The 11,244-nt window shown below is 40.7% G+C and overlaps 1 protein-coding gene across 2 annotated transcripts in view; it reads left to right on the top strand.

The window, feature by feature from the left end:
- Window positions 1-89: 89 nt before the first annotated feature.
- NRAP (nebulin related anchoring protein) overlaps window positions 90-11,244 on the top strand; it is a 58,598-nt gene continuing 47,443 nt past the window's right edge. The window contains exons 1-5 of one of the 2 annotated variants that reach the window (XM_080403282.1): window positions 90-5,863; window positions 6,126-6,220; window positions 6,920-6,998; window positions 10,325-10,429; window positions 10,978-11,082. In XM_080403282.1, coding sequence (XP_080259408.1) covers window positions 5,792-5,863; window positions 6,126-6,220; window positions 6,920-6,998; window positions 10,325-10,429; window positions 10,978-11,082 — 456 coding nt within the window. In that variant the 5' untranslated portion in view covers window positions 90-5,791. Of the gene's footprint in view, window positions 5,864-6,125; window positions 6,221-6,919; window positions 7,008-10,324; window positions 10,430-10,977; window positions 11,083-11,244 lie in introns of both variants that reach the window. The other variant, XM_080403281.1, reaches the window with a different exon arrangement.

The following is an 11,244-nucleotide window of genomic DNA, read 5'->3' as shown; positions in this document are numbered from 1 at the left end:
GCCTGGCCTGGCTCGGCTCCCCAGCGAGCCGCTCCGCGGGGGCTCGGGTGCTGCCCCCGCGCCCCCCTCACCTCGCCGGTAATGACGGGTTCATCACTGCCGAAAGGAAATTAACACTTCTTAATAGCTGCGCTCTGTCACACCCCCGCGACAGAAGAGCCTTAAGTTTCATGGTGACACGAGATTGTCTAGATCTAAGGAATTTTTTTCCCTGTATAAACTTGAGTGGCGTTTCCTTATCTTTCCAATTACTCGGTGTGTTGCATCTCTGCTAATTACAATACCCTACTGTGCAGCCATTGCGTCAGGCCCAGTAGTCCAGGATGTGGACTGAAGATTGGCACAGTCTTGCTAATTACTCCTGGATGCGGGCTCCAATCCTGCAAAATCATACACCTACCCAGCAGTGCATGGTGTTTAACATTCACTACCTGAAGAGATTTACATCAAAGGGACATTTTTCAGTGTAACTGCCTCATAATTGGCACAAAACACAGGCATGGTAACAAACAGCCCTTTGTTTCCCGACAGGTCACTGCTTCCATGTGACGGAGGCACGTCTGAACGGCGCGGTGGCTCTTGCCGTGTGTCTGCATGTGCTGCTGCGGCCGGTCTCTGCTTCGTGCGATTATGCCTGTAGCTCCCAGTTGGATATGTAGCCGAAGTTTTCTCCTGAAAATCAAACTAACAGAATCCCATGGTTCCTCTTATGCCATCTGTTAGCTGCTTCTTTTCAAGAAGACAGCACCTCTTCCAAATTTGTAACGGATGGATTGTTATGGAGAACAGAGACACTGGAAATGTGTAGATCTTCAAGTAAATGCGTGGAGGGGAGATGAGGGAGGCTGTGCAGTCACCAGCAATGACTGGCAGTGGCACCTAAACTTCAGAACATCCAAATGTGCTTTCCTGAGCAAGTGTATGGAGGTTACCAAGGAAATCCAGAGGCTATTTGCCAGCTGTGACCTTCTATGCCTTGATGAAAACGTTTATCCATTGCCATCTGGCCCCCACAGCAGAATTAGCAGACCTAGAAATGTCTTTTTTCTAAAAGTCATTGTATTGCTATTGAAAAAGTAGCATTGTATGTGATAATGCTTGCCAATTTTCAAGAGTTTAGTAATAGAATTGTATATGGGGAATTTCTGACTCAAACTGTTGATGAACCCCCTGATTCTGTTTTCTTTTCACATTGGCTGCTGGCATTCACAAAGAGAACAGCTGTTTCCTTAGTGTGCTGCGATATCTTTCTTAAGTACATGTTAGATAAAGCAGTTTTAATGTAGTGTGAGGTACTAGATTTTTCAGAAAATCTTGCTTGTTTTCAGTAATGAGTGAGGGAGAATTAAAAAAGATAGTAGAAGCAGGAGGAAGTATTTTGCTTCGGGACATGAAGTGATTGCTATGTGGGGAAGGGTCAGGAAGGTAAAAATTTCTCATGATATTGCACAGCTGGCCATATGGATTACTGGGCAGGGGGAAGAGCCAGTAGTGCTTTATACCTGGTGACTCACTCCCTAAAAACATTTATAATGAAGCCTTTGACTGGATATTTGTGTTGTGGAAAATAAGTGTTTAACTACCATGTAAGCAGCTGCAGGATGACAATGGAGTATGCCTTTGAGAAATTGAAAGGTAGATGGCAGGTACAAACTAGAAGGCTTGAGGCAACTAAATAGTACCTGTCTGGAATAATAACGGTGCGCTGTGTTCTGCACAACATCTGTGAAAACAAGGTTTGGGCTTTGCTGAGACATGAGGCAGGTGTGGGGATACTTTCAGGATGGAGGATTTGAGCAACTCACAAGGTGTTTCCTGCTAAGTGACTGTTGTTAGAATTTTATGTATTTTGCAAGAAAGGATGGATGGGTTTGGTATGCTATGGGGAATGAGGGTTGTGTGGTGTGATTTGGCACACCACAACTGTATGAAATTTGGTAGAATAATGCATCTCAGTCAGCTTTGTGTATGTATTTGGGTGGGATTTCTCTGTAATCAGGCAGAGGTGATCTATTGCACATGCCATGTTTTATGAATTTCAAACTTGTGTCTTTTTAGGTTATGATACATGATAAATGGGCAGGTTTGGACACTGGAGGTCTCATTGTATGCACATGGGCTATGCTGTGCATGCTTTGCAGAGATTTCTTCAAGCTTTCAGCTTAAATTGTAGCATATCCTCATGACTTCTTGGCCTGTTGGTTCTTTTTTCCATTTCTTTCAACTCCCTTTCTTGCTTTCTCTTGCTCTATTAGAAGCATTTGCAAAATCCCCACACTTTCAAGTTTTCCCAACACTGGTGATGAAGGGAAAGTGTAAACACAAATCCTTTTAGTCATGAAATGTAAACAGTTTGTTGGTTTCTAGAACAGCAAAAATGTAAAAAAACTACTGTACATGTTTGGAAGGCAGTCCCTTAGAAGTTTTTCTTCAAGTCTTAGTGTTGATAAATCTTTTCAAGCTGTCTTTCAATATTTTTGCAAGCTCGATTTGCTACTTTGATAAATTTGATTAGCATGGAGAGGCTACATGAGACAGAAGGCCCTGAGCCCAGGTAACTAATTAATCACGTGGTTCAAGGAAGGTTATGATGAGGCTGGTCTAGTGCTTGAACTTTTACAGGCAGCTTGTAACAGTGGGTAACACCTCCACTTTGTGTAATAAAACAGCACCTTTTTTTTTGCAAACGGAGTGAAGATAGGGTGGCCATAATTTGTGGTGTCTGGCTTCCTGCTATTCATGTAGCTGGAAGGGCACAGTGGCTATTCAGGAGTGACAGAGAAGGTGGCCCTGACTTCAATGTCTGTTAAGTTACTTTGTGTAATGAATGTGTGCTTTTTAGATTCAGATTCAGGATGCAGACATGCTCCGAGTTTTCTATGCAGTTAATTCAATGATTTTAAGGAGGTTGGAGAGGTAACAATGTTTTTTTCCTACTAATTTGCACTTTGAAGGTACTGTCTCCTTGTACTTTATGTGTAACTGCAGTACTTTTAAACCACATTGATTAAGGTTCTACTGTTAAATAAAGCCTTTTAAGATTTTCATTGATATCAAAAAGCCTTTACGGGGCCGTACTAAAGGAGGAAAAAAGCCACAATGAGCTTTTAACTGAAGAGAAAATGTCTTGCTAAGATTTGTTAAGATAACAAACTTGTGCTGGTTTTGTGATTTAATTCCTTGCATGATCAAAATGCAATGCGTACTTTGTAATGAGACCATACAATGATTGTTTTTCAATAAACTGTCTTTTCCATTAGCAGCTCAGTTTTAATCCAGGGTGGTGAAGAACAGATCATGCAACAGGACAGTTTTGAGATGCTCAGAAATGGGGAAATCTTCAATAGACTCCAGCAGAGCTGGTGCACAATGGATGTGAGGGAAGTAGTATGGCTGGGAAAGCCAGTAGCTGTATAGCATTGTGGCCTGCCATGCTTCTCTTCTTGAAAGTGCTGTAACTTGGGAGAAGCAGGAGAGCTTGGAAAATGTGTTCACTGACTTCCAGCCAAGCCAGTAGTATGTGTTGCTGTGAAAAAAACCAAACAGGCTTTGTGTATCTTAAAACGAAGTGAAATTTAGCTGTCTGACATGCCTCTTGAAAGGAGCACGTAGTCTCATTCTTCCCAGGGACCTCTAGTATGCTCCCTGGGTGCACAGCGCATATGGGCTGCATACACTGATGCTCCAGGCTGGGGCCCTGTCCAGATCATCAGTGTTCAGGTGACTTCTGAAGGAACGATTTGTTCTGTAGTTGCCAAGCCTTTGTGGTTTTGTGTGTTTCAGGGATGTCCTGCTTTCAGCACCTCTCAAAACTCCTTTCAGGGAGGACCTTAAGCAATGTATTGTCTGTGCTAGGACAGGAGCAGGTCATGCATCTTTGTTCTTTCCAAAGTGTGAGACAAGGGCTCTGGCAGATAGCGTGAAGACAATGACTATAAAGAAAATATACAATATGGTGACTCTTGGAGTAGATGAACACAAAAGAGGCAGCAGCTGGTAGTGTGCCCAGTGCTAAATAGGGAGGGGACAGCCTGGCCACTGTGACCCTAGTATAGGTCACTTGCATAAACTGAATAGCAATCTGGGACAAGATGGAAAGCTGTCTGAGAAAGGAACAGGAAGACTTCCAAACTATTTTGATTCACAGGTGTGAGCAGGGTAAATATTATTGTGATGTAACTTGGTCAACATAAAACCACCCCTGATCCCAGATGGAATAACAAGAGGTAACTCAGCAGTTGTTTTAATACAAGAAATTTCATTTTGTGAACATTTTTTTTTTAAAAATGAAAATACATCTGTTTACATACTGATATTAGTTACTTACTCTGAAAGGCCTCCAGTGTTTTCAGGACTTTGTGCCATACCCATTGCTCTTCAGATTAGAGATTCTATTTTCGGCGCACCAGTTGCTGACAGTATGTTGTGCCAGTACATTGTCAGCATTCAGTAAAAGTAGTAATAATAAGTTAAGCAGAACTGCATATCTCCGTGGAGAGATGAACAGGAGGCTCTCTAAGCATACCCAGAAGGTTTAGACAGAAAATTATTTTCATTGAATTGCTTGTGACGCATAGAAAAGGAAAGTGCCTAGCAATATCCCAGGACTGCTGCAGGCACGGGAAGTGGTGCAGGTGCATGGACGACTAAGTAGACCTTTACTTGGAATGAGATAACTCTTAGCTGTGTCCCAGGGTAATGGAGCCCTGTGCAGCTGGAGGTATTATGTTTAGGTGAGATGTAAATCTCAAATCCTGACCATTTGTAGCTGGTAGAATTTAATAGCTTCTTTAGTTCAGAGCAGACTTCATAATCCTTCTAGCTTGCTTGAATCCTAATATCAGGCATAGTAATTTCTTACCATTATTTGGCTATGGAGTTTTTATATTCTGATCTATGCCAGCCTAGTCTTTGTGAACACTGTTAAATAGCTGCTTTGTTCATTCAATTCAAAAGTAAATGGTTCCTTTCTGACGTTTTTCCTGTAGGAGACAGATATTTGGATTTGTACCCATCATGTATTGAACTCTTTGAGATAAGAGTCTCTACCCATTTCACTGTGCATTGTCCTACACCTGGAGATGGAGTGATAGGTTGATGAAACGGAAAAACATGAGAAATGAGCATGCTCTGCTCTGCTGCCCATAGCATTCAAGGTGAAACTGAGTTGGCATCAAGGGAAAAAATCATGACTTGACTGGGATAATGGTGGTGCACCTCTTCTAGATCCAACAAAGGGCCAAGAGGCTCCAAATGCATCTCTGGCCTGTGTTCCTGGTGGTACCCCCTTCTAATATGATGCTGTTCCTAAACACAGAGTAGTCCTCTATGAGGTCACTTGCTGTGTATCAGAGTGAGGAGAGACTGTGATAAATTGCTGCTGCTGTGTAAACTCTTCATCCTGGGCTTATGACAACTGGCTTTGCAGCAAAACTGAAATACTAAATGATCAGACTCTGAATGTTCACATGGATATGATTTGTTTCTGTGAGTTCATTCTTCTATTTAGAGAAAGATATTGCTACCCTCCCTTACGCACTGACACAGTTGCCAAAATAACCGCTCTTACTAACTGGCGGCTTTAAAAGCCAGCCTGCAGCTGACTTTGAAACAGAAGGTCAGCAAACGGAGCAACAGACTTCAATTCAGAGCTTTAATGGGAGCCATTGACCACAGCAAAGGGCCCTGACTGGAGTGTCTAGAGTGTGCTTTGCACAGGCCAAAAAGTCACTTTCATACTCTTTGAACCTTTTGTATAAACCTATATATTTTTCACTCTGTGGATTTCAAGATGAATGTGCAGCCGTGTGCTAGATGTGGCTATGGGGTTTACCCTGCTGAGAAGATTAACTGTATAGATCAGGTCAGTTCTCTTTCTTTACTATTTTGGACTATAATAAATGTACGGATTGGCACTTTTAACACAGTGCAAATCTCTTGGTTCCAAAAATTCTTTACTCATAACTGGTTTCAGAACTGAAATGAGTTAATAATAGGCATGTATTTGAAGAATTCTTCAAATTCATGAAATGAATGTTAAAGATCAATACTGAGATTTGAAACTCAACAGAATAATAATGAAATACAATCATGCCTGTTTGGTTTCTCTTTTGTGGTATTTCCAGACGTGGCATAAAGCCTGTTTTCACTGCGAAGTATGCAAGATGATGCTAACAGTAAACAACTTTGTTAGCCATGAGAAAAAGCCTTACTGTCAAGCGTAAGTGTGTTTCCTTTTCTTTTTTTTAAAGCAAAGATTTAAAACGCCAAGTAATTTAATGTAACGGAAGATCACTATCTGGACTCAGCCTGGTCCCATGTGTGATGTGAAATTATGTATTGTTAGTGCCCTCATGCATATCTTTGGATTTACATGAATCACAAATGATAGGAAACTCCTGTTACTGTACATAAAGCCTCCTCATTTGTCCAGTGTGTTAAAAGATAGCAAATTAAGTTCAATTTCAGTGCTGTGGGAAGAGAATAAACCCAACCATAAAATTCAGGGCTTTTCAAATCAGCAGTTAAGAGTTAACGAGATTGAGCTGATCATCAGGAAAATGTATAAAATGCAGATTTTGGGGCTGGTTTATTCTAGGAAGTTTTTATTTTATAATGATCAATTCCTGTCAAATTTGTCAGCAGAAAAAGGAGAGATGACAGTTGTTTTTTATTCTATTATTCTCTTTTGTTATTAGAAACACAGCATTGATATGAAGATCATTAAAATTAATTTTGCTCTAGGCACCTACTCAATACAATAATAACTTGAACGTAATCTGAGATCTGTGTGTGAGTGGGGGAAAAGTTATGTGTAGAGGGGTGGAGACTGGTATTGTTTTTTTGAGTCTTCAAAGAGAACCTTTCTGGTGGGCTGCCTGCTACATTCCTAATATCCTTTTACAATTTCCTTCTTTAGGCATAATCCAAAAACCAATGCGTTCACAAGCATATTTGAGACACCAATAAATATGAATGCAAAAAACCTGTCAGAAGTGGTAAGTGAGGTAAGAAGCTTGAGGGTCAAATACATTTAACTTTGTTTTACATTTTGATATCATATTTGTATTGTGTTTTAGAAATATAAATATGTATTCTTTACTTACCCTTCTGTGCTCTTGCAGAGCAGTAAAGATCTCAGCCTGGGTTTGAATCATAGTTTTTTAAATGCGTTCCCTCGTGAGAAAGAAAAGTTAGATATGAATTTGCCTCTGCTTTCAGAAAGAAAAATGGGTAGCAGTTTCTCACCTGCCATATCTGATAATCTACATGGAAATATTTTCCGTATAAACTTCCCAGAGCTATGTAAGCTTAAAAACTAAATCAGGGGGGTTTACGCAGCCATTGGAAACAAGAATGACCTACTTGCTTTGTGATCTTTACGAAACTGGGACTAAAGGGCATGAAACAAAAAGTAAATTCTGTCTCCGTGGAACACAGGCAAAGGTTCTCATAAATGCTTTGTCAAGTATTGCTGGCAAACCAGAGATGAGAAAACACGAAGTCCAGGGAGCTTTGCGTGGTTTTACTGAAAATGGTTTTTGCTGAAATGCTGAGGCGTTCGGGATGGAGCAGTTTGCGTGGCCTTTTAGCTGCCTCTGCACTGTGAAAGGCTGCTCTGCCCCGGCTAACCGCTAGGGGTGCTCCAGGTCTTCTTTCCTCCCACGGCCAGTCTTCTCTGTCTCGCACTGTTCTCCTCCACCCACATTTGTTTCAGACTTGCATTTCTAAGCTCTTCATGAAGTGAGAAATACAGAAACGGCCAGTAATTGATAGCTATCTCACTTCTATGTGTCACGCTGTTTTCTTGAATGTCGTGTCTTTTTATACTCTAAAATAGTACTACGCACTGCATGGCTATATTTAGTAGGCAAACCAATGTGTGTTGATGTGATTTAGCCATCATTAAAATAAAAACAGAAGGTTGTATTTCTTAGATTATGACATTATAGCTAAATTCATTCTGATGTTCTGTATTAGCTGTCCAAAGCTGAGGTACATTAATAGCCATTATTAGACCCTGTATCTTTTATCACTCTTGTACAGCCTTCTTATTCATCCGTTTTTGCAATATCATGGGAAGTAACTATTTCAGCAGTGACTATCACACTTACTTTAAACTGTGTGTGACAGATCTGTTCAGGAATGAATTTGGGATTACTGCAGGTTCTATTTCTGGTTTTAGGCAGTGATATGAGACTCTGATACTTCCAGTGCATGTGAATATACACGCCAGACAAATTATAGCTCAAAGATCACTTTCCCTTGTTTTTTACACCTAAAGCACCTTCTGTCCTTTTCAATCACATAATGAGGTTCTGCTCCAGAGAGAAAATTGCTAAGGGTAGTAAAAAAGCTGATTATGCAGTACTTAAAGGGAGTACTTCTGTAGAAATTTCAGTGCAGAAAAACTTTTTCATCGGCAGTTGTATAAAATAATGCTAACTTGGGAAAAGGTGTCAATAGCTACTGTAGTTTGTTGGAGTTTTTTAGGTAAAATTATTTCTTATGCAGAAAATGTAACATTTCTGCAATCCTAACACGATGTTCTCACACAAGTCTTACTTTGAGACACCAACTTGAACATAGAGATAAAAATTCAGGTCGCACCCTCTACACAGAATTTCTATGTGAGCAGACAAATCATTCATCTCTCTGTATCTCTGTACTTAATTTATAAATGGGAATAATGGTACTCATGCTTGGTAATTTTTCTGGCCGGTCAGTTTAGATTTTGCACTCTTCGGGACAGGGTCTGTTATTTTTTGCATCTGCAGAGAGAGTTGTATAACAGAGCTGTGATTTCAGTTGTGTTTCTATATGCTGTCCCAATGAAGGTAACAGTAGAACAGTGAGGACCCAAGACTAAATATAGTAGTCATTTACATTTACACAGTCATGATGCTTTGTGGACACTGTGCAGGGAAATAGGAGAGTAGAATATTTCTCATTGGGTAATAGTTCTTTCATCTAATGCTGCATTGATATGTTCTGCTTAAAATTTCTTCGAGATTTCCAATCCTCATAGATTATTTCCCCCAAAAGTATTATCTAAAGACCAAATAACTCTTTCAAAACTTTATGCTCTATTTCATTTGTAATGTGCTGTTCCTTTACAGATGTGCAGCTCCAATAATAGCAGAAATCTTAGGCAGAAGCTGCATGTGGATTAGCAAGTAGAGTTGTGACCTTAGGGCTAAATGCAGCCAACTCCTTTGGCAAGAATGGGTGTCATGGAAGAAGTACTTATGTAGTCTTATGTATACTTATGTAGTATACTTATGTAGTATACTTATGTATACTTATGTAGTATAGAGCTACAGGCTATGTGGCCTTTTTGTACATAAGCAGGGTGTAAGTGGTGTTAATCTAAGGAGGGAGAAGGAGAAAAAGATGGAGAGTTTTGCAAGCTTTCAGAAGTTGGTTGGTATTTTTTATCTTTACTGTGGCGGTGGTGAGGCACTGAAACAGGCTGCTCAGAGAAGCTGTGGATGCCCCATCCCTGGCAGTGTTCAAGGCCAGGTTGGATGGGGCTCTGAGCAACCTGGTCTAGTGGCAGGTGTCCCTGCCCGTGGCAGGGGGGTTGGAACTAGATGATCTTTAAGGTCCCTTCCAACCTAAATCATTCTATGATTCTATGATCCTATGACTTTATTGTGGGCTGTAGAGTTTTTGTGGATCAGGTGTGCTTGTCATAGTCCCTTGATTTCTGCATTCATATCATATGCAAATGTGTCTTCAGGGTGAAATTATTAGTTGGCAGTGAAAATTAGGCTGGTCTGTAACAGCTGGAGATCTAACACAGAGACATAGGTAAACATTATAACTAAAGTAAATCATTAATAAAATTAGTTCTGTGTAGTCATATTATTCCTCTGCTACTCTTGTGATGATGTTGGTAATTTTTACAGTGAGGCAGATGGAGGAGCTGACATAGCTGAAAGCTAACACGGCAAAAGCCTACATACGAATTCCCTGATCTAATTTGTCCCATGGTTGGCTGGCTGATGGTGTCAGTGTGTGACAGACAAGAATAAGGGTTGCCTAGCGGGGCCAGAGGTGTTTTTGGAAGTAGCTGTCCTTCAGACTGGTGTAAGATGCAGCCAAAACTAGCAGGCACTACATGGATTTGTTATGGTGGGAACTGCACTGTTTTTGTTCTTTTGTCTTGCATTCACCTCCTTTTGTTGCTGCAGCTTATACAGACTCTGTATTGTTATTGACTAAGAGACTGTCTCCCTTACTGTTCTCCTAAGATGGGGGGGTGTTCGTCTGTACTAACAAAATACTAAAACCAAGTCTTTATTTTGTTTGGGTTTTTTAGATAAAATATCGAGGAGAGGGTGAACAATACAGTTCAGTCTTTCAATGGGATGTAAGGTCCAGAGAAATTGAAGCTGCCTATAAAGCCCAACAACTGGCCACCCAGGTAAGAAAAAATCCTCAACTCTCCACACCGCTAGCCTGCAGGAGACCGAAGATTGGCCTTGGCAGTCCTGGGTGTTAGGGTTTTACTCACAGCATTTCAATGATAAAAAAGCCATTGCTTCTCATTTGGCTAAACTTTTCAAGGTAGCATAGCTTGATTATAGCTTAGGGTGCAAGAATCAGAAGACGGGGAAAGAAGAGTGTACCTGTATAGTTAGCTGTCTGAACTGTGGCATGTACAGCCATACTCTATGTATCTTCTTCCTACTGGCACTGAAGCTTCACAACCAGTGATCTGATTCCCAGGGGGAGTTATCTGAGTCTCACTCCAGGATCCTAGATCCTGACATCTTGATGTCAGTTCTTGTTATAGAAGTTCTGCCCTGGCATTCTGAAGGTATGTGGAGTGTAGGCCTTGTGCTCTATGTCTGCAGAGAGTAAATTTCACTTCCACGGCTTTGTGTGTGTTTCCTTTTTTTCTGTCAGATCAGCTGTTTGTATATTAAAACAAGGGTGAAGATTGGTAGTTACTTAATTTTGCTTTTGTAGAATGCTTACTATGCTGCCTGTGAGGAAGGAAGATCATGGTACTCAGGGAGCATTCCAGATCCTGAGATGGTCAAGATAACACAGGCACAGAAGACTCTGAGTAATGTAAGTGGGCTGATGTTTGGAATAGCTTTATTTGTGTGGTCTATCATTCTAGAAGACTTACCAGTGCATCAAAGCCAGTCTTTGGTAAGATGTTACCAAGGGAGAGACTGACATGTTCACTTTTGTCAGTAGCAATATTTAACCATATAAATGATTAAAGAC

The sequence above is a fragment of the Falco punctatus genome (genome assembly GCF_963210335.1).
Source record: "Falco punctatus genome assembly, chromosome: 9".
Classification (NCBI taxonomy): domain Eukaryota; kingdom Metazoa; phylum Chordata; class Aves; order Falconiformes; family Falconidae; genus Falco; species Falco punctatus.
The sequence above is the reverse complement of the archived record's forward strand: the minus strand, read 5'-3'. Positions and strand labels throughout refer to the sequence as shown.